We start from the raw sequence: 23,703 nt of genomic DNA, 5'->3' as shown, positions 1-23,703 counted from the left end.
TGTTTTTTTGAGGGAAGTGCTTATCTGCTAATTAATATTTCTAGCGCTGTAATTTTAATAGGTGAAACCCTACTTAAAAGTTGGGAGAGAAATTATTTTCAGTTTTGGCTGTTTTTCTGTATGATATATTGCTGTCTTGATGTAATGTTTGTGTCTTTCGGCTTTTCCCAGTTAGGGGTCGCCACAGCGGAACTTCAGTCCGCTAATGATTGTTAGTGGATTTTTACGTACCGGGTTACCAGCCCTGACGCACAACCTTCAACGAAGGCACGCCCCATTCATGTACGCCTCCACACAGAAGACGCTCTAGCTGAGAATTGTACAGGACAACGTCTTGCTATGAGGCGACAATGCTACTGCAGCACCACAAGAATGTTAATTCACTTCATGCTTTATAGTGTGTTTGAGAAGTATTTTCTCTGGCTGAATGAAATAATTTCACTTGTTGCTCTTTATTCATCCATGGAAGCTGATAATTGCACAATTTCCAATCATAAACTGAATATGTATTACTGAAATATCAAATATGTTAGGTATATTTTGGATTGCTGCATATTATTATGCATAATTTTTGAAGTGACATGACAGCAAAAGTAAAATTGTATTTTCTGTTTCATTTGAGCAGTTGACCTTGTTACATCCACTCCTCAGTGTCTGCACAAGCTAGTTACATGGACACACAATCATGCCAGCACTTGCCAGTCCACTCCAGACTTAAAGAGCATGTTGTCATCGGAATACTGCGGTATCATTCGAGCTGTGTGGGGCTGCATTGGAGGACACACTTACACTATGGATACAGACTGCCTTCCATTTCATGGTAGAAATGCCTCATTGGTTAAGCCAGAATTAAAACTGAGCACAGCACAGTATACATCAGGCAATGGTTCAGTTGAGGACAATGGAGGACGAGTTGCGAATGATATAAGGACATTGCCATGCTCACAGATGGGAACCAGTAAGGCCGCTTCAGTAGTATTAGACACAGGGAGTAAACATTCCTCTCATTTACAGTTGGACTTACCTGAACCTTTCCCGGAGAGATGTTCTTCACAATCATCAGATCATCATAGCAGCATTCAAGGTAAGAGATTTATGTTTGTCTTTTTGAAACCTTAGAAAAATTGGGATGGATATCAAGAGTGGTAGAATTATGGTAGGCTACTCATTACTATGAAGCAGTAGGAACATTATTCAGAAACAGACTGGAGACAGTTGTGGTGAGCTGATTTTGGTCTTTAGAATGGGTGGGGGGTGGGAGAGAACACTTGCTGTTCAACATAACACTAATATAACATAATGTAATTACAACATAATGTAACACTGTTACAGTAGCCAAAGTTAAATGGGTTATATCCTGCCTAGGATATTGCCACCGACCAACTTTTTCAGAGTTTTTTGGCACCTACCACGCTCTCTTACTGCAGGCAGACCCGAGAAGAGTTGTATAAAGGAAGTGATTAGGATGCCAAAATCTTCAGAGCTTTCTTGCTGTCAAAGTACATTTGCAGTGTGGGATTCATGGAACTGATGGCCAGCTAGTGTTCTTTCAAGTTTGGCGAATAAGTAACTTTCAGGAGAGTAATATCTTCCACTTACTGTTTTTTATGAAAACTTAGTTTCTGAAGGAAACAGTTTTTTTCTTTTTTTTTGTTTTGGGGATTGTTATTTTATCTATGAAAAATAAGGACCTCTTGTCTTGGTCTGTCTAGTGGTTTACAATCTCTTAGTATTTAGTACTAGATTTATTGACTTTGGTCCTGTTTAAAAGTGTTCTGTCAGGATAACATTTGGTGGTCAGTGTAATTTATTTGTTCATTTTTTTTTTTAATTGTGTCAGAAGGGCTACTGACGTTTACTACTACTGCTATCCACTGCTCAGAATTCTTTTTCAGCTTGAACATGGAACAATCTATGACCTCCACAGGCTTTTCTATCCCTGTCGCAAGAAGAAAAAGATAAGGAGCTGAGAGAGTAGTACCTGCTCCTTTGGTGCCTCAGCTGCAGATGGGTGACTGCAGTGGGCAAAATCAGTCTCTCAGACCATCCATCATGTCTACTTGGTCCTGCTGGTGTAGCACTCGGACTAGCAACCATGAACTAGGTTTCATTTACATCTGCTGTGTCTTTTAGGTCATCTTCACTAGGCAAGGGAGAAGTATTGTTATCAACCTTGGGAGAAGGAGCGGTTCCAACTATGCCACGTAGTCGACTTAGAGTACATGATGTCCTGGCTAGTGATCCTCGCTTCAGTCAGTGTGATTTGTTGGATTTTCCTTAAAAAAGGAAACCAAAAATCTAAGAATGTTACTTCTCCTTCCCCTTTTTCCTTGGGCAGGGAAGATTTACTGGAACTTAATGAAGGCTTTCTGTCTGCTTTTAACATGCTAAATCCTGCTTTCTTTCCTTCTGACAGAAAAAGAAAGCGGATTCCTCCAATTTTGACTCCAAATCCTTGTCAGATGAAGAATGATTAGGGGACAATATGTTGATTCTGGTAAACTATGTGCCCTAGAACATTTTGACTGTGAAAAGTATTTATTTAGTTTTCCCTTCAGAATCATTTTCTAAGACTGTTAACAAAATGTCAGAATTCTTTTAGTGGGAGCAGGCTGAAATTACGTCTTCGGAGGAGTTTTTATGAACTTACCACAGTTGGATTTGCCTCAGCCTGGCAACTGCTCCTCCAATTATAGCAGCTCTGGAGGATGTTTCTTAGCAGCTGGCAGTATGTCTGACGTTTGAGTTCCTGCATCCAAATATCTTAAATTGTATAAATTTCCCCAGTCTTAAATATCTGATGACCAATTCTTCGGTTGATCCTGCTGACATTTCTTACAGTTCTATTTGTCCTGAATTGTTTGCCAAGATTAATCGTAGCCCAATTGAAAAATATGGGAAATCCTGTGAGAAATGTAACAAAATGTGTATTCCTCCTCTGCCTTGGCTTTTTAGAACTTTTAACTACCAAACTCACATGTTCTTTGCTGGCTAATTTTAAAAATATGAGGAACCTGTCTTCCAATCCTCCTGCTTTTGATTTCAAAATCTGTTTAAATTCTCTCATTGGGTCTTTTTCCCCAAGTCACCAAACACTTTCTCAAGTACTCTTCATGATACTGCTAATGCTCTTTTTTGAGGGCTGCAGCCACTACTACTTTTATGAGAAGATTTGTTTGGTTGTGCGTTCAAAATATTCTTGAACATGTGAAGTCCAAAATTCTAAACTGACCCCTTGTAAAATGTTCTTTTGGGTCCTTCTGCTGTTGACATACTCAAAGTTTGATGAAACAGGGAGTCATTCAAGAGGTTTCTCAATTTTTCAGCCCCACGGTTGTCAATTTTAAGAAAATTATCTTCGATTCCAGGCCCTTTGTTAGAAAAACAAAACAAACTTCCTCAGCAGGAGAAAGAACAAAAACATAGTGACAGGGAAAAAGGGAGAGCTTTCCAGAATTGATAACAGCCCATAGAAGTTTGTATGACTGCATGCCTGTTGTTCTTCCCAACCTAGCAGTCCTTCATTATGACTTCACTTTTCTGTCCGGAATCAGGTAATGTCAGAAAAGTAGGCCCTGAGAGCGATCCAACTAGAGTGCGGATGGCATTGGCAGTCTTTTTCTCCTTTCGATGGGATTCACCGTCATCCAACAAACCAGTCTGATTTGTTTTCCCCATTTCTGACATGTCATCCTGGAGAGTCACATAAAGTGCGTCTCCAGAACAAGTAGGTAAAGTTTTTACTCTAATCTTTCTAGTAACAAAGAAAGACGAAATGTTGAGACTAGTATTGGTTCAGTCTTTTCTCATCTTGTAGATGAAAGTTTCCAACTTTGTCTGCTATCACTTATCCCTTGTCTCAGTTATATGGTAAGTATAGGCCTGAAGGATGCCTGTCACCATATTGTAGTCTGCAAGCAATTCAGCCGTTAAAGATTCTCTGCACTTAGATCTTGCCCATCAGTTCTCTGTCTTCCCTTTTGGTTCTTCACCTCCCCAAGGGTATTTACATAGTGTCTGGCCTCAGCTGTATATTGCAAACTTAAAGGCAGTCATATCTTTCCTTATTTGGACTATTGCCTTGTATATATGTAAGCTGTTCTACCATCTGTCAGAATTCCCTGAATTTTGTGTGGAGCCTTCTCCTTAATGTGAGATTTCAGCTAAGTTTACCAGTATCCTCTCTCCTCCTTTCACCATGGTTAGTGTTTTTTGAGAACCTTCTAGACACTTCCACTGGAAGAGTCTTTCTTTCTCAGGGAAGAGTAGTAGATCTGTACAGAGAAGTCTGTCTTATCTTTTCCAGACAGACTGTAGTTTCCGTTGGAGAACATGTCTGGATATTAAGATTAATGCCTTCTATACGATTATCATGATCCCATTAGCCAGACTTCACATGCGGAAAATGTAGTTGTTCCTCCAATCATTGTGTGGACACAGCATCAGCACCTGCTGTGTTTTCTCGTTCCAGTGCTTTTTGTGAAAAGGGAGTTTCTTTGGTGGAGGACCCAGTTATCTCTCAATCCAGGCCTCCCCTATCAGTTGGTTACAACAGATTCCTCAGAGTTTGTATGGGGAGCAGTGGCACAAGAGATAAAATTGTAAGGTTTGTGGATCAAGCTAAACAGGCTAAATCATAAAAATGTCAAAGTGATGATGATAGTAATCATTGGTCTGAAAGCTTTGAAGCATCTCTGGACACTAGGACCTCCAAGTAATCACAGACAACAGCAGAGTAAAGTGATACTTGGGGGAAAAAACAGGTGGGAGGTCCAGGGCCTTACCCCCTTTGTAAACATGTTATGATTGCTTGAGAGACAGCTACCTAGCTCACTTTGATTCCTTCAGGCTTCATACATCCTTGATGAGCAAAACAAAGTTGTAAACAAGCTAAACAGGACAAAAGCAGACCCACACAGAAATTGATCCATGTGTGGGGACAACCTCAGATGGATTGGTTTGCCTCTTTACAAAACAGACAGTTGACCAAGTTCTGTTCCTGGAATTCCTGCAAGCAGGTTTGGAAGACGGGTACTTTTCCCCCCAGGTGAGAATACACTTGTATACTTTTTCCACCCTTTCCACTAATACCCAGAGTTCTTCTAAAGATCCAAAAGAACTTACCAGAGATTGTAGTGGTAACTTACTTTTGGCCCAGGCAGCAGTGGATCTTCTTTTAAGTATGGCTAGGGTCTTTACCACATGCTCCCATACAGAGTACATCTACTCACACAACGCAGGGGTTATTTGATACACACCAGGTATGAAACTCTACATTTGACTGCCTGGATGATAAAGTGTTTATTGCTTTTAGGCACGTGTTTTTTGAGGACGTGCAGCTGATACTAAAGGGGGATAGAAGACCTGCTACTAGAAAGTCATAAATGGAAGAGGTTTTCTAGTTGCTGCCTTAAAAGTAGTAGTATCCTTTTTAAGGCCAAATTGACTCTAGTGTTAGATTATTTGTGTGAGTTATTCTTCCCTGATTTAGCAAACTTTTCCATCAAGATTCATTTGACAGCCATATCTGCTTGTTTGCTCTTAGAACCCCTCCCCTGTTCCTTCCTGTTCTTAGGTTAAACAGTTTGTGAAAGGGGTCATCTTAGAAAATGTCTGACTTCTTGGGATCTCAGTTTTGGGTTTGAAAATCTTACCATTGCCCCATTTAAGCTATCTTATGAAGCAGAATTACAGTTTATGGCATGGGAGACTGTTCTTATTGCTCTGTTGTCAGCTCAAAGGGTATCTTGAGTTGAAAGCACTTAATGGTGAGCCATCCCTGTCTTCTCTTTCACAAGGACAAGATTTCTTTAAAAACAAATTCTACTTTCATGCCTAAAGTGGTCACAAATTTTACTTTCAGTCAGTCCGTTAATTTCTCTGTTTTATCCTGAACATAAGAATGAAGGAGAGAGAATTTTGCATACACTAGGTGTCCACAGGCAGCTCACAGAAAAGGACAAAACCCTTCAGAAAAGCTTAACGGCTGTTTGTTTCCTAGGAAGTTAAAAAGGACATCCAGTTTCTGAACGGTCTATTGTTTGTTTTGTTTATTTATTTGACGACTGGGAATGTCTCACTGAGCTTGCGCACTTTTTCAGCAGAGGCCTGGGGAGGAAAGCTCCACAAAGTATTACATACACAGTAAAAATGTTTACAAACAGTACAGTATACATAAGGTACTATAAACATGCATTACAATGCTTGGATTCCCACTTGCAGCATGAGGGTTTAAAAGGTGTTCTTTACAAACAAGGCAATAAAACAATATGTTAAAGTCATTCTTGTATCTCCAATGTTGCTGTTGTGTCTTTCGGCTTTTCCCGGTTAGGGTTCGCCACAGCGGAACTCTGGTCTGCTAATGATTGGTAGTTGATTTTTACGTGCCGAGTTACCAGCCCTGATGCACAACCTTCAACAAAGGTACACACATTCACGCATGCCTCAACGCAGAAGACGCTTTAGTTGAGAATCGAACCGGACAGCGTCTTACTGTGAGGCGACAACGCTACTGCAGCACCACCACCGCGGGTATATTTTTGCATCTCCAATACACAAGGAATTCCCTATTTAGAGGGGAAGTAATGACAATTAACTCAAGAGTTTAAGATAAGAGTACAGAAAGTGCTATATATGAAATCTTAGTTCTTACAGGCAACGACATGTATATCAGTAATCAGAAGCAGAGGGGAAGGTGATAGAGCAGGTGACAGAAAAAGGTTGTGTCAAGAGAAAAAAAGGGGTATGGGTAAAAGGCAAAAAATTCTAACTACTACTACTCTCCTTTCTTATTTATAATAAAGTGAAATCTGAGAAAGGGGAGTAAGCTAAGTGGGAAAAGGGAGGGGGTAAATATGAGTAGTGGAGAAATTTAGTGAAAAAAGGTACTGATTCTGTGGCTAGACTTGAGCATGAATTGAGAAGGGTCTGTATGCAATGGGGGTCATTATTATTATTTTTATTATCATTGTTATTATTGTTATTTAGTTATTTACATGTGTTTATCAGGGTGATCTGACTGGGCAAAGCCCCTTTTCATCAGAGGCCTGGGAAGAAAAGCTCCACATGAATTTATACAAAATAAATATTTTAAAATACAATTTTCAAACAGCATAAAATAAGCAGAAAATTCACCAATTCATAACTATGCAAGAGCAGCATATATCAGCAAAATTTAAGAGTTTTACCTTACCTTACATAGGGAATTGAGAGAAGCTACAGATTGCAAGCAAAATAAGATAGGTAGGTGCATGGATATGAAATAGCCAGAGATGGTGATGTAGTCATGAGAGAGAATGTATGTACTATCAGCTGGGTTGAAATGAAAAGAAAAATCTGGAGGAGTTTATATAGGATTAAATGAGAAGAAATAGTGGTTTAGTCAGGGTTGGAGCAATAGCAAGTTCAATTATACATCAGATGCAGTTTTACAAGTTTTTTAAAGGATTTGTGGGAAGAGTCTGCTCTTCTATGGAATGGAATGGCATTCCACATTTTTCAGACGTGACTTGAGAATAGAGTGTCTTCTGGGTTAGTTGATTTGGTCACACTTAGTAAGTCTTTATCACTTTATCATTGGGTTCTATTTGGAATATACTGTATAAGAAAACTGGCGAAGCTTGGGTATTTTTCACTGTTGTAGATTAAAGTGTGTGCCAAATTCAGTTGAGAGTAAGATAGGCAGTGATGGAGTTCTAACCATATGAGCTTTTTTAAGACTAAGCAGTGGTGAGACCTGTATGGTAGGTTTGCTGTGAATTTTGCAGTTTTGTTATAGCACTGATGTCCTTCAAGGATGCATCTGCAGTCATCACATATGGGTTGTCCTGCCTCAGGCAGCCCTTCGGTCGGCCGGATTCCAAAGTCTGGGTCTGGCCTCGGCTGATGTCGCACTTTCCCCGACGTCAGAGCGTCTGGGGTATAAAAGCATCAGCCGACGCCATCTTCCCCAGTCTTTCTTGCCGCGTGGTGCCCGAAGCAGAAGCAGTTTGCAAGTGCCGGTCGGCCAGCTCCTGTGATTCAGCTACCGAAGACTTCGAAAAAGCTGGTACCCGTTGGGGACTCTTTCTTGCCTCAGCCGATGTCAGATAAAGTTAATAATTGTTTAACTTGTGGGAAACAAATACCTCATAAGGATTTCCACTCTTACTGCCTCCCTTGCCTAGGCCCAGACCACGATGTCTCGGCCTGTTCAGCCTGTGCTTCCTTCAACCGATGAACTCTTAGACGTCGGTCGGAGTTTGCAGAGGAATTCTTTGGGGCTAGTTTTGCTTACAAAATGCCGTCGGAGACTCCGACTTCGCATTTAGTTAAAAAACGGAAGGACAAGGACCGACATACGCGGGCCGCGGTTTCGGCTGAAACCACGGTCAGGCCTACCGCGAGTGTCTCGGTCTCGGCTGAAACAGAGTCCTTGGTACTTCCTACTACCGAAACCGCACAACCGACTACCTCGGCCCCGGAGGCCCCGGCCGAGGCGGTTACTGAATTACCTATTGAAACCGGTGTCCAGGAACCTTCCGACACCATTCCTTTAGACAAGTCTACTCCTGCACGTGGTGCAGCCAAACCCCCTGCGTCCATGTCCATTAAGGCTTTTTCTAGGGCTAAAGCTGCTAAACTTACTAAAGCTTTGCCTCCCAAGGTTTCCTCTCAGAGACCTTCTACTGGCTCACAGATTCTTAGCCTAGCAGAGGATCTTATCTCATTAATTAGAGGTTCTCAACCTCATCCGGACAGGGGCTCTCAACCACCTCCAGACAAAAGGCCCAGGGTTGAGCCCTCTGACCACCACTCCTCAGATGAGTCCACTGATGGCTCTGCTCTGTCAGACCCCCAGGAGGAGGCTTATTTGGCCTGTGAGGATTCTGATGCTGAAGAATCTATTCCCTCGGCCTCCCCTCCTGAAGAGTTTTCCTTTGGAGAGACACTACACTCTATGAGAGAACATTTTCAATGGCAGGGTCAGGAATTCTCTGATTCTAGAAAGAGATTAAGGACCTTTTTACATTTACCTCAGCATAGGCCTTTAGCTATACCGCCTGACTCTCTCCCTCCGGCACCTGCCAAACCTGATAGGTACTACAGGGTCCCGGATTCACATCTACACCTGTACAAGGCCCACTCTGCTGATCCAGAAACTATTTCTCAGGGCCCAAAGGGGGTTGCAGCTGCCACTGCTAAAAATCCTCTGCCCTCTGAAAGGGAGTCCAGAGCTTTAGAGAGATGGGGTAAGAAAGTGTATACTTCTGCAACTCTTTCCATGAGGGCATTAAATTGTCAATTTCATATGATACAGTACCAAGAGTATTTGTTAGATGAATTGCATAAGAAACTGTCCTCTTCTGAACCCCTTGATCGCAAATCCCTTCAGGATCTGGTGCATAACTCCCAGCAGGTTAGTAACCATTTCTTGCAGTGTGGTTATGATGCATTGGAAGCTTCATGTAGGTCAGCCATGACAGGTGCAGTTATACGTAGGCATGCCTGGCTGAAGGAACAATCTTTCCCAGACCATGTTAAAGCTAAGCTTTTGGATGCTCCTATGGAAAAGCAAAAATTATTTGGTTCCACGGCTCAAGAGGTCTTAAAGAAATTTGGAGAAAAGGCAAAATCTGTGCAAACAGTCAAAGACTTTCTGCAAGTCCAACCACCGAGATTCAGCAGAAATTGGCCTACTAAGAATTGGTCCTTTCCGGACTCAGACAGATCCCAGAGAGGCAGGAATAGGCGTGCCAGAGGTAGAGGGCAAGCTAGAGGCTCCTACCGAGGCCGCCAGTGGCAGCCTCCCAACCAGAGAGGTAGTGCAGGAACCACAACTGCTACACCAGGACAGACTCAATAACTTTATTTTGACTCCGCCGACCAGGGCTCAGTTAGAAGCACCTTTGGGCGGAAAGCTTTCTTTATTCTCAAAAAAATTGGCACAGCATTACAAGGGACACATGGACACTACAGATAATAGACAAAGGATACAGGTTCCATTTCCACACATTGCCAAAACGAAAAGGAATGCCAGACCTGCCTCCAAATCAGAGGACAGAGGCTTTGAAGCAAATTACCAAATTAATACAAATGAAAGCCATGGAAAAGGTACCTCTTTCAGAACAAGGCCAAGGATTTTACTCCAGATTATTCCTTGTTCCAAGAAAAGAAAATCAATGGAGGCCTATTCTCGACTTGTCCGCACTGAATACTTATCTCATTGTGCCAAAATTCAAAATGCTGACTCTACAGCAACTCCTTCCCATGCTGGGCAAGAGGTCTTGGCTGGTGACTCTAGACCTCAAGGAGGCATACCTGCATGTCCCTATTCGACAAAGTTGCAGAAGACACCTCAAATTTCTTGCAGGGTCAGAGCATTATCAGTTCTCAGCATTGCCCTTTGGCTTATCTACTGCGCCCAGAGTATTCACGAAATGCCTGGTATCAGTAATTGCACACTGCAGACTTCAGGGGATTCAAATCTACTCATATCTGGACGACTGCCTTATACAAGCGGACAACAAGAAAATTTTGTTAAAGGACTTGTTGAACTATGCCATCCACCTGCTACAGAACTTGGGATATACAGTCAACATCCAAAAATCAAGACTTGTTCCATCCCAAAGAATAACCTTTCTGGGTGCGGATCTAGACACAACCACCCAAATGGCCTTTCTCACAGAAGAAAAGCAAAAACAACTACCGGATTACTTCCAGAATCTGACAAGACAAACTCAGCTGACTGCAAGGAAAATCCTGCAGGCCCTGGGTTACATGGCATCTTGCATTCTTCTGATTCCACAAGCAAGGCTGCATATGAGAAAATTACAATGGTACCTAAGGAGTGTATGGACTCAGCACAGTCACAGCTTAGAAACTTTGATCCCACTCATTCCATGCCTTCAAAAGGAATTTCTGTGGTGGGCTCAAGCCTGCCAGTCGAACAGCGGGTTGCCCTTCAGCAAACCAAGCGCCAGCCAAACCATCACCACGGACGCTTCAGACCACGGTTGGGGAGCACACATGGAGGGCAGATGTATCCAAGGGCTATGGTCACAAAGAGAGCTGCGCATGCACATAAACCAAAAAGAAATGCTGGCAGTGATGCACGCAATCGAGGCCTTCAAACCTTTCCTTCATCAAGGCCACCTGCTCATAAGGACAGACACCACCACTGTTATGTGGTACATAAACAAGCAAGGAGGCACCCATTCCTACCCTCTATGCAGACTGGCAATGAATCTATGGGAACTTTCCTTGAAACTCAATATACAGCTGCAGTCCCAGTTCGTGCCAGGGAAAGACAATACACTGGCAGACAGCTTAAGCAGAACCACCATGGATGCACACGAATGGATGCTGCACCCAGACATCTTCTTACTCATAACACAATCATGGGGAAGGCCGGAAATAGATCTGTTCTCCTCCCCCCACAATCATCAACTGAAGACATTCTGCTCAAGGACATACCACCCACAAGCATGGAAAGTGGACGCTCTCTCTTTCAGCTGGAAAGCTCTAACAGTCTATGCTTTCCCACCTCTCCCATTAATGACCAAGGTTCTACTGAAGATCAGGGCAGAGCAGCCCAGAGTGATTCTGATAGCTCCAAACTGGCCAAGGCAGCACTGGTACCCACTGTTAAAGAGCATGTCACAGAAGAAACCGTGGCCTCTCCCCCTATGGCCACTTCTACTGACGCAGCACAATTTCAAGACTCTGCATTCCAACCTGAAAACCTTGCAGCTAACTGCCTGGAGAATACCATGACTCCTCCTCAGGATAACCTATCCCAGAGAGTGAAGGATATTATTATGGAAGCTCGCCGGCCTTCCACAAGGAAGACATATTCAGCAAAATGGAAAAGATTTCACACTTGGAACACAACAAAAGGCCTAGATGTGACAGTGATGAACATGGCACATATACTGGAATACTTGGCAGAATTGTTCCACAATGGCCTGTCTTACTCTTCCATTAAGATACATGCCTCAGCAATTTCAGCAGAATACAATGTTAATCCACCTGTCTTCTCGCATCCTCTCCTAAGACAGTTTCTAAGAGGAATCAAAAACATCAATCCTCCAAGGAAACCACCTCTGCCTACTTGGGACCTTAACTTTGTGTTGGAAAAACGAACACTTCTCCCTTTGAACCAGCAGCATCGGCGGATCTACAGTTTCTGTCTTGGAAAACTGCATTCCTTCTGGCCATAACCTCAGCAAGAAGAGTATCTGAGTTACAAGCTTTAATGGCAGTGCAGCCATTCCTTATCTTTCATCAAGACAGAGTTTCTTTGAGAGCCAATCCTACATTTACGCCAAAGGTGGTATACAGGGTATCCTTGAACCAAGCAATTCACTTGCCTACATTCTTCCCGAAACCACAAAATAAAGGGGAGAAACTTCTGCACACCCTGGACATACACAGACAATTGCGCTACTACTTGGACAGAACTAAAAGTTACAGAAAGACTGACCAGTTGTTTGTAGCATATGCTGCTGGGGCTCAAGGAAAAGCAATTTCCAAACAGACAATTTCAAAATGGATAGGAAATTTCATTCGTTTTTGTTACTCCTTTCATGGAAAAACTGTGCCAGCAAACATTAGACCTCATTCCACGAGAGCCACAGCCACCACCACAGCCTTCCTAAGAGGGGTGGCTACCAAGGACATTTTAGAAGCTGCTACATGGAGCTCCATGCATACATTTGCCAAGCATTACAATTTACCTTTATACTCCAGATCCAGAGCAGGCTTTGCTACGGCAGTCCTGCAGGGTATTTTAGCTACACCATCCTTTACTTAGTTCCTCCACCCCCAGATTGGCTATGGTACTCTACCCATATGTGATGACTGCAGATGCATCCTTGAAGGACATAGTACAGTTCTGTACCTACCATAAATGAAGATCTCCGATAGGTATGCATCTGCAGTCAGGTTTACCCTCCCTCCTTCCCCTCTGTGGTATTCCTAGGGTGCTTACACCTCTATTAGCTAGCTGGGGGATCTATTATAGTGTATTTGTTTGTATACATATATATATATATATATATATATATATATATATATATATATATATATATTTGCAAATGTTTGGAATTTTATTGCATTTCTCCAAATTTAGCCTTCCTAGAGGGCACCTGGCATCTGGGGCAAGAAAAACTGAGGAAGATGGCGTCGGCTGATGCTTTTATACCCCAGAAGCTCTGACGTCGGGGAAAGTGCGACATCAGCCGAGGCCAGACCCAAACTTTGGAATCCGGCCGACCGAAGGGCTGCCTGAGGCAGGACAACCCATATGTGATGACTGCAGATGCATACCTATCGGACATCTACATTTATGGTAGGTACAAAACTGTACTTTTTAAAGTAGGTTAATTTGGGTAGTTTGTAGATCAGTAAGTATGGGGGCCCCATACAGAAGGTTTGAAGTGGGTATGCTCAGAGATCAGATTTCTTATTTTCATCAGTTACTACTACTAACAGCTTAGAGTGTGAAACCGTTTCACTTGTGGTGTTATTTCAAGAGATTGTGGTGAAGTTGAATTTGTTCTTTTGGAATGTTTTAGGGGTTAAGAGGAGGATTATTTTTTTTTTTTTTTTTTTTTTTTGTGGAGGGGGTTTAATGAAAGCGGACACCCATCCTGTTGTCAGTGGGACACTCACTGGTTGAGCTGCCTCATCCCGTTGCCCACTGTGCAAAGTAGTGGGACTTGAAAAATCCCACTTTACAGTTGCACTGAATTGCCATGTAAAAGTCGCAATTACTTCTGGCTTTTCCATGGCAATTCAGTTACGTTACCAACCCCAACCTGCAGGCAAAGCTGCTGCCAGTTCGATCCAGATGTTTTAATTCGTGCAGCAATTGGCTGCAATGCATGAAAGGGGTGGGGACTGGGGCAGGAAGAGCCCTGCAAAGATCGTGGCTGTAGGAGCACTTAAGTGCTTCTACATTCGCTAAAAAAATAACCAAGGTTTTTTTTTGTTTTTTCTAATGAGACAGCCAGCCAGCCATCAATTCATTCATCCGGCCAGTCAGCCATTCATTCATGCGGCCAGCCATTCATCCATTCATTCAGCCGTCCATCCATCAAGTCATTCATTCATCCATCCATCCAGCTGCTACTCCCACCAACCAGCTAGCCACTCCAGCAGCTGACCAGTCAGCTAGGTACTTCAGCAGCCGGCAGCTAGCCACTCCAGCAGCCAGCTAGGTAGCCACTCCAGCTGGTTGAGGCTGTGGCCAGTGTCATATTGGCCACACCCTCATGTCCCAATTTGGCCCGCTTAAAAGGTGGCAACTCTATAGGAAGGGATTCCTATGATGTCCAACAAACATACTGCCTTAGTGACCTAAAAAAGGCAGAGGGAGACGTAAAAACAAACAATGAGGGTTTCTTATCAAAGCTTTGTAGCTGAGGTTATCCAGAGAGAACAGTTTTCCAAGAGATCCTGGCTCTAGAAAACTGAAAGGTTCCTGTTTGTGAGTTTGAAAAGCAGTTCCGGTCCTGCCAAGTGATTTGTCCTTCACATGCACAGACGGGTAGTGGGAGGTGTCCTGAGCTTTGACATACTGCTTGAGGGAGGATAGCAGGGCTCTACTACCCATCTGTCAGTAAGGCAGTGCGTTTTACGAACATCTACTGTTATAGGTAAATAGTGCTTTCGCAACTGTACTTTAGTTGCTATAATTTTTAAATAGTTTTAGCTCAATAGATGAGTGTTGCATCATTTGCATACTGTATGATAGAGGTATTTTTGGTTGATTTGTTTAGGTCATTAATGAAAATATTAAATGAGTGGTCCTAGGATGCAGCCTTGTGGAAACTCCTACAGATATCGGAAGGAAGGAGGATATGTCAGTGTTTTATTTGACAACCTGTTGTCTGTCAAATAAGTAAATGGAGAACCATGACTGGGCTGGATTGTCTATCCCAAGGGAGAAGAGCATGTTAAATTTAGGATGGGAAACCATATCAAAGGCTTTGGGCAGGTCATGGAATGCTGCTGATACCAGTTTGCCAGTCTTACAGTGCTGCTTAATGTGAGTACAGAAACTTTGTACATTAGTACTGTGATGTGGGTGGAAGGCTTGTTGGGTAGGAGAGCGTAAATTAAGTCAATCTAAAAATGATCACAAGTTGTTTCTTTTTGTTATGCTTACCATGACGTATCTTTTCCAGGCAGAGTCGAAGCCCATTCTACCTAGGTTTTGTCTTCCTCCTGGTGGACTCAAAAGTATTCTAGAGGCAGTTACTGGTCCTTTGTGCATACTCTTCCTGAGCATTACAGATTAGACTCTTTATGGTCCAGAGATAGTTTTGTGAGGACCATTCTGAGGATTGGTTGAATTCTTGATTGATTCCTCGACCATGCTCCCGTTAGATGTGGTAATCTACCCATTTAGCTGTGGCTACTGCAGCAATAATCATTTTGTTGAACATAGAACAGTTATGTAAAAAAAAATACAATAACAGTCTATGTTCTAATAGACCACTGTTGTGTTAGACACCTCCTGCCACCATCCCTCTTATTTACCTTTAGTTTGTGCTGTCAGAGTGACCATTCAAGATATATATGTATGTGTGTGTGTGTATGTATGTGTGTATGTATATATATGAATGTGTGTATATATATATATATATATATATATATATATATATATATATATATATATATATATATATATATGTCTGTATTTACGTTGTGTGTGTGTGTGTATATATATATATATATATATATATATATATATATGTGTGTGTATATACAAATGTGTAGGCCTGTTGTATGGTTTCCCTGCATTTTGTTGAATGCATGTTTTGTTAAGTGCAGGGTATGTTTAATATCAGAGGTACAGATAGGGAGCCCACCTTAGTAATCGGTACTAACCCAACTCTAACTCTTGCCCTGACCATAACTCTACTCCTTACCCTTAATAAAAACCTTCCCATAACACTGTCACTTTTCAGACAAATTTGAGGTTAGTGTTCTGGAGGGGTTTAGATCCATGGTGGTACAGAGGTAGCGTTGTTGCCTCACAGCAAGAGGTGCTCCTGTTCGATTCTCGGCTGGAGTGCCTTGTGTGTGGAGTCTGCATGTCCTCCCCACGGTCGAGTGGCCTCCGAAAGACATGCGTGAATGGGCGTGCCTTCGTTGAAGGTTGGGCGCCGGGCTGGCAACTCGACACCATAAAAATCTACTGCCAATCATTAGCGGACTGGAGTTCCTCTGTGGCGACCCCTAACTGGTAAAAGCCGAAAAGACAAACATCAGGAGCAGAAATAGTTTTCTTTTCTTGAATTTTTTTAGTTACAGGATATTGAAAGCAATAAAGATCTATGTTAGAACATTTTATGTCACTGTTTTGAGTTTGACAGTTAAAATGTTTGGTCTTACAGAACCATATAAATATATATTTTACTTTTCTGTCTTCATCTGTAAATAGTTTGCAGCTAATATGCCTTGTCACTAGTAGTAGCATGTATGTTTCAGAATTGTAGCCCCCCTTGAGGAAGAAAGCTCTGAAGCTTTTGGCCCCCTAACAGCTCCTTTTATATGTCTCTCTTCAAGCTTTCCTGCAGTTAAGGTATATGGAAGGTGCCCTAAAGTTTTGAGAAATGGGCCTGTGATCATCCTAGGCAGAATAATAACCTATTTAGCTTTGGCAAAGCTATTGCAACAGTGATGTATATGTACACTTATGGTAAGTTTTACTTAAACAGCTACACTTTTCAGATGTGTAAATAATATTTTATGAAACTTGGCAAAATCCAGAATTCCAGCAAAAGTGACTTGGGTGGCATTTGTTTTCTTCATAACCTTGGCAGGTCTTTTTCTATATGTTTCCCCTCATATACCCTTGATCCCCCAAGGTATTATTAAAGGTAAGGTAGGAGAAGCCAACAAGCAAGCAATAATGCCTGAAAGGGTGTGTGTGTTAATGAGTAATTAACACCTGCCCCATGGGTGTTGGAGCCCAATGCTACAGGAGGGCATTAATTACAGATTAACACACACCCTGTCAGGCATTATTGCACTTAGAGAAAGCGCTCTCTGTAAAATTGTTGCATTTTACTTGCTTGCTTATTTATTTATTTTTTTTAAGTACTATATTATTTATGTATTTTTAATGTAAAATAGTTCCTCCACCTAATGTTTCAAACTTGCTGCAGTATATGTTAATGGTGTTGGAGGAAGCATTTTACATCAAACTCATATAAAAAATAATATAGTGCTTAAAAAAAATAAGCAGATGAAACGCAACAATTTTACATAGAGCCCATTCTCTCTCCCATACACACATGCACAGTCTCTCCTGCTTTCACACACAAACACATACGCAGTTTCTTCTACTTTCATCCACACATTCACTCACACCCAATCGATCTCGCCATCTTTTCAATCTCTGAGTCTCCTCTGCTTTCATACACGCATCCCGTCACACAGGACCGCTCTCATTCTTGATATCTCACACACATGTTCCTCTGCTTTCATACATGCATTCAGTCACACAACATTACTCTCGCTTTCTCTCTCACTCTCTTAATCGCTGTCTGTTTCTCGCGCGCGCACACACGCAGTCTTTCTCTCTTTTTTGTTTTGTTTTGTTTTACATTTGCTAAACAGCAGAACCACTGCTTAGTGAGCATAAAAATAATGGCAGCCGTTATTTATTTATTTTTTTTGCAGTCGAGCTCCACAACAGCTTGATATGCTGCCGTGAAGTGGCGGACTCGTTTGTCAGCGGGCATTACTTGTCCATTAATACCCTGCTGGAGAACGTTTGTTTTCTAGTCTAGGTGTTAATGGGTAAACTGTACATCAATGTACAGTTTGCCCATTCTCTAATGCTACTTATAACACCCTTTTGGCCCAGGTAGCATTGGTTCTGTTTTCTGCTGAGCCTATCCAGGGAAGAATTGGTCTTGTTTGCCTCAACATTTGGATTTCTTGACTTGGAGTAATAGCCTGTGATTAACCCCAGCTTGCAGAATTTAAAGACATGGTGTATCCACGGTGGTGGTGCTGCGGTAGCATTGTCACCTCACAGTAAGACGTTGTCCTGTTCGATTTGCAGCTAGTGCGTCTTCTGTGTTGAGACGTGTGAATGGGCATACCTTTATTGAAGGTTGTACGTCAGGGCTGGCAACTCGGCACATAAAAATCTACTGCCAATCATTAGCAAACCGGAGTTCCGCTGAGGCAACCCCTAACCGGGAAAAAGACGAAAGACACAACAAGCGTGGGTGATTTGGCACTTATCCTTTCCAGGCACATATTCTCTGAAGATGTGCTATAGGTTTTAGGGATGGCCATAGGTTCATAGGTGTTTACTAGGCTAATAACCACAAGGGCATTTTTATGCCTACCCATGGCATCTCAAATCTTTGACAAGTTCTCGTACCTTTGATAAGAGTAAGCAGGGGCCTGGGAGATGAACCATTTACAGGCTGCCTGTGTCCATTACAGACATAGGTGCCAAAACAGGGATGAATTTCCTGTTCCTCATGCAGTTGTCTAAGTTGCACTTGAATTTGGTTATAGAGGAACTCTGCTTCACATGGATGGGGAGCCTGTTCTCAAGAGGGGATAATTTCTGGGATATATACCTTTCACTCACTCCAACAGTTCCTATTTATATCACAAGCAAGGTTTAAATCTTTAGAACAGGTAATTCTGGTGCTGTTTGTTTTGCGGATCTGCAGGAAGTCCATCAGGGTGAGGTCTGACAATGCCTTGTATGCCAGGCATAGATTCCCTTCAACAGCTTTGTGGAGACAATACATGGATAGGGCCCTGAAGCTGCCTATGTAGTGCATGATACTTTGTCTATATTTTTTTTAGTGAGGAACCTTTCTGGACTTTCCATTTGTTTCATGTTCATGGTTGGGTACATACCAAAGGAGTCATTGTACTCAACGATAGGTCTGTTGAATGCTGAATACAGTGGAGCAATGGCTTTCTTGGACCTAGATGCCATACCTTTGTTTATAAGTGGCTCAACATAGAATGATTTTTCACTACTGTAAACATGTAATGATCAAAGGCTAGATTACTGTCTGTGTCCCCAAGTCCCTGACTACTGGGTCGACTCTTAGGTGTTTGTTGTCAATGTGATCATTACCAGGAGTGGATGACTTCACAAAGGATACTATTATGCATTTCTTGGTATTTACTTTTAGTCCATGGCTCTGACACCAGATATTTGTATGTGTCGGCCCTTCCTGGAGAACATTTGTGTCAGTAGGGGATTATGTGACCATTCCTCATTTGCAAATTTAGTTAACCAGGGGCCATTGACATTGGCCTGGATTTCAGAAAAGCAAATGTCAAAAAGGAGAGCTCCAGGCACTGATCATGGAGGGACTCCATTTGTAATTGGCCTCTTTGTAGAAGTGGACTTCCCAGTTCTAACTTCTGGGTCCTGTCTGTGAGCCAGCTGGCTATTCACTGCCAGGAAAATAAAAACTAGAAAGTCTTACTTGGCTAGTTTGAAAACGATGTCCCACTGGTACCATAATAGAGGACAGGACTTTGATATCTTGACTGAAGTCACTACTGCATGTTCTTAACACATGGGTTATCACTGCTGTAGTCTGGCTGGGGTAACAAAGCTTTTACATTTCCAGTATCATATGACCAGCATGTGACTACAGCTTTCAAGCTTGGGGGTATATAGGCAGACATAGGAGTGTAATTCCTCAGCCTCTCTCACTGCCAGCCGAACGCAGGTTGTGTATCTGTCAGACTGATCATCGTTTGGTCATTGGCACCGTTTCTTCAAATACTCTGAGAAGTGTCCCATTGGGGAACCTTTCTTTATATTTCTTAATTATTTTTTCCTACTGTTATTAGATGTCAGCTTGGAGGGGTAAATGTGACTGAGGTAGCCAAATCCTATACAAAGACTTGCACACCCAGTGTCTCTTTTGCTTAGGAGCAGAACACGACTACAAAGCTTGTTCCATCTGCCAGTCCTTTGTTCCAAAGACCTTGTGGTCCCATTTGTCTTCTCTTAAGAGTTGTTTTGAGCGCGAACATCTCAGACTCATGGACTACTGCAAGATTGCGGATTCCCCAAACATACCTCCACCACTTAAGAAAAAGCTTAAAAGGCCTAGACCACAGACTTCATTGACCCTTTCTGAGTCTGACGTGCTCCCTGACATTTCGGAACCAACCGTACATCTGATTCCCACTCTTGATGCCCAATACCAAGACCCTGCTGGAGGCCAGTATTACGATCCTACAGACAGACGTGACCTGCAAATTATCATGTTGAGGGGGACCAGAAGAGTGTCCTTCTGATCCTGGTTAGGGAAGGAAGAGATCCCAACCAAACTAATTGAGGTGTGTCGGGGTAATGAGCCACCATGACTAGTACACGCGAAAGTTACACCGAAAAAGAAGCATCAGAAAGCAAAACCTGTTGCTTTCTGTTATTGGTAGAAGGAATGGATGGATATCTCTCAAGGTTTGTTTAAGGTCATTTTGGATCTGAAGCTTTCTCCTTCTCTCATTCCCCCTTCTCCCACCCCTCAGAAGATGGCTGTGTATTAGTCTTCCTCTGAAGATGAGGAGGCTTCTAATTCTGACCATTATCTGGCCTACTTCTCTCAAATGCGCTCTCTTGGTTAAGTCCTTTACAGATGATGAGAATTGTATTTCACCTGATTCTCCAGTAGTAGTAGAAGAAACTTTTGGAGAAACTATCTTAAGTATGAGGAAGTATTTTGAGTGGGAGTCTAGGCAGATGTCAGAGGTGCAGAAAAGATACTGCAGCTTTTTGGAAATGATCACTCCAGCCCCTTTGCCTGTACTTCCTGTTCTTGAGGACATTTTGGATGCTTTTCGGACCATTTCTGTTGCCCCTTGATTCACAGCCTCCAGCTCCCAAAACACCAGACAGATTTTATAAAGTCCTTGATGAACTTAAATTTCTATGTAAAAATCATGTAACAGCCACTTCTGCAGTTTCTCTTTCATCTGATAAGCCATCAGAACTCCTTCCCAGTGCCTTCCCTTCAGACAAGGATAACAGGGCTGTGGATAGGTGAGGTTTATACCGCCTCTACTTTGGTATTTAGGGCTACTAATTACCAAACCCAGATGACCAGATACTTTATATCCATTAACAGTTCTTTACATAAGGTAATGGTGGATTTGAGGACAGTGACTCTGAACTACAATTGTTATCTTTAATCAGGTGTGGAAATAGCCAGACACAGCATTAGATGTAGCTAAGATGCTGTAGAGGTCTTATCCAGAGCAGCTGCTACAGGCTGTGTAATCTGCTAGTATGGATGCTTACATAACCGGCCTAATCCTGAGGACCTGAAAGGAAAAATAGTGGACTCCCCTGTAGACAAGTATCTCTTATTTAGCCCCCAAGCTGCAAACCTTTTCAAACCCCCCCAAGAGCAGGGTAAAACCATGAAGGGCTGCAGGTAGCTTCTGTTAACCTCTGTGTCTTTGTACCAGAGGGATTACCCAACCAAATCTACCTCTTTTGTCTGAAAGGACCCCTGGCTTTGTCAGAAACACAGGAAGGATTCCAGAAAAAAGAGGGAGATGCCTCATCTGGGAGGCCTCCTTTTGGGGACACATCACTGTGACTATCTTCAACCTTCTTTCCCTCTTGCCCCAAGCCCTACCCTGCCAATGTCTAAAAGGCTGATTCAGTCTTTCTCCGCCTGGGAAAAGATTACCACGGACAAATGGGTGCTGTCTTAAAAAAAATAAAAAAATAAAAAAAAAAATGATGCCATATCTTGGATGAAGGTTCCTCCTCTAAATAGCAAATACACCCATCTCCACACAGATTCTCCTGCTCCCACTCATTGTACAGGAACTACAGGCACAATAGAGCCAGAAGCTCTGCATTCCTTGAGACATTGGAAAATATAAAGGTCCTACCCAACACCATAATCTTGGGTGATTTCAACTACCCTGGTATAGACTGGGCAAACTACCAATGTTCCAACACCTATGCTCAGCGATTCATAGAATTTATAAATTCAAATGCCCTTGAACAACTAGTATGTTCCCCCACTAGAGGGGACAACATATTGGATTTAATCATCACAAATATGGGCACCCATTGTACCCACACCCGTTATCACCCCCTCCTTGGTCAGATCCGACCACAAACTGATAACCCTGGACATCCTCACTCCTCCACCTCCCCCAACCAAAGAAACCATAGTCAAAAACCTTTCTAAAGCAAACTTCAAACTACTTGCATCCGAAGTGGAAAGCTTCACTATTCCCTTGCAGAAGGATGATATCCAGGATGCAGAATCCTACACCAAGGCACTCTATATGCTTCTTCAGGATTGCATGGACCGTGCTATCCCAAATAAAACCAAGACTCCTTCCTCAAGCAAGAAGAAACCAGTCTGGCGGACCCCGGTCATAAGCAAACTTTACAATAAAAAGGAGGAGACTTGTACAAAAAAAGGCCAAATCTCAAGTAGAAAAATCATCCCTGATCAGCATTGGTAAGAAATTGAGAGCCCTCATCAAGTCAACTAAAGCTAATTTTGAAAAGAAAGTTGCCAAGGATAACCATAAGGCCTTCTATGGCTACGACAGAAACCTAAATGGCAACGCTCAGGTCTGTTCTGAGCTAGTACAAAAATGGAACAAAATACACTGACCCTTCTGACATTGCCAACATCTTGGCTGACAGGTTCAGTGCAAATCCCCCCCCCCCTCCCTCACCACCTTACAGGGCCTATTACCATTCTAGGGGATTGTGTAAGTCCAATTATTACTGATACGTTGGTTAACAAGGCTCTGTCTAAAGCTAAAAACACTACCTCCATGGGACCAGATGGTGTCCCAGGCTGTGTCATACGCGAGCTCCAAAAGGAATTAACCCCACATCTTTAATACCCTGTTCAGTCTCAGCCTCTCCACAGGATATGTGCCCATAGAATGGCACACGGCAGTGGTGGTCCCGCTACACAAGGGTGGGGCCACAACTGACCCTGGAAACTACCGACCAATAAGCCTGACCAGTCTGATCTGTAAGGCTATGGAGCGAATCATTATGGAACTCATAAATAGAGAGATTGGGAACCTCCAGTCGCTGGACCCCACACAGTTCGGCTTCGTCAAGGGCAGATCATGCCTCCTGAACCTGGTGGATTTCTTTGAGACAGTTACTCAGGCTATAGATAAGGGAAAGGAGGTACACACGGCTTACCTTGCTAAAGCATTTGACACCATTCCCACATTCATGTATTATTGATAAGCTCACCAGCCTGGGCATAAACCCTTACGTCACAAGATGGATCACAAACTGGCTCTCAGACGGATCCCATAAAGTAAGAGTAGCGGGATCTATGTCCGAATCCAGACCAGTAACGAGTGGTGTGCCTCAGGACTCTGTCCTGGGGCCTATCCTGTTTGGCATATACTTCTCAGAAGTACAGGCAAGCACGGAAGGGCTGTGGCTGACTAAGTTTGCGGACAACTGCAAACTGGGTGCTATAATAGAGTCTCCAGCCGACATGGAAATACTCCAGAAGGGCCTAAATGAGACTGATGCATGGTGTCAAAGCCATGGTCTCAAGCTAAATGCAAAAAAATGCGTAGTAATCCCCTTTAGAAAAAACAGAGTACCCGCTAACTACAACATAGGAGGTAATCCCCTGAAATCTAAAGAAGAAATAAGGGATCTAGGGAACCAAGTAGGTAGTCAGCTTTCCT

At 42.7% G+C, this 23,703-nt stretch overlaps 1 protein-coding gene across 5 annotated transcripts in view; it reads left to right on the top strand.

The window, feature by feature from the left end:
- ZNF276 (zinc finger protein 276) overlaps nucleotides 1-23,703 on the top strand; it is a 476,210-nt gene that overhangs the window by 265,712 nt on the left and 186,795 nt on the right. For all 5 annotated transcript variants that reach the window (XM_044081859.1, XM_044081861.1, XM_044081858.1 and 2 more), the window contains exon 4: nucleotides 626-1,084. In XM_044081859.1, the coding sequence (XP_043937794.1) occupies nucleotides 626-1,084 (459 nt within the window). The remainder of the gene's footprint in view (nucleotides 1-625; nucleotides 1,085-23,703) is intronic.

This window comes from Protopterus annectens, chromosome 8.part1 (assembly GCF_019279795.1).
Source record: "Protopterus annectens isolate FY-2018-M chromosome 8.part1, PAN1.0, whole genome shotgun sequence".
NCBI classification, from domain to species: Eukaryota; Metazoa; Chordata; order Ceratodontiformes; family Protopteridae; genus Protopterus; species Protopterus annectens.
The sequence above is the reverse complement of the archived record's forward strand: the minus strand, read 5'-3'. Positions and strand labels throughout refer to the sequence as shown.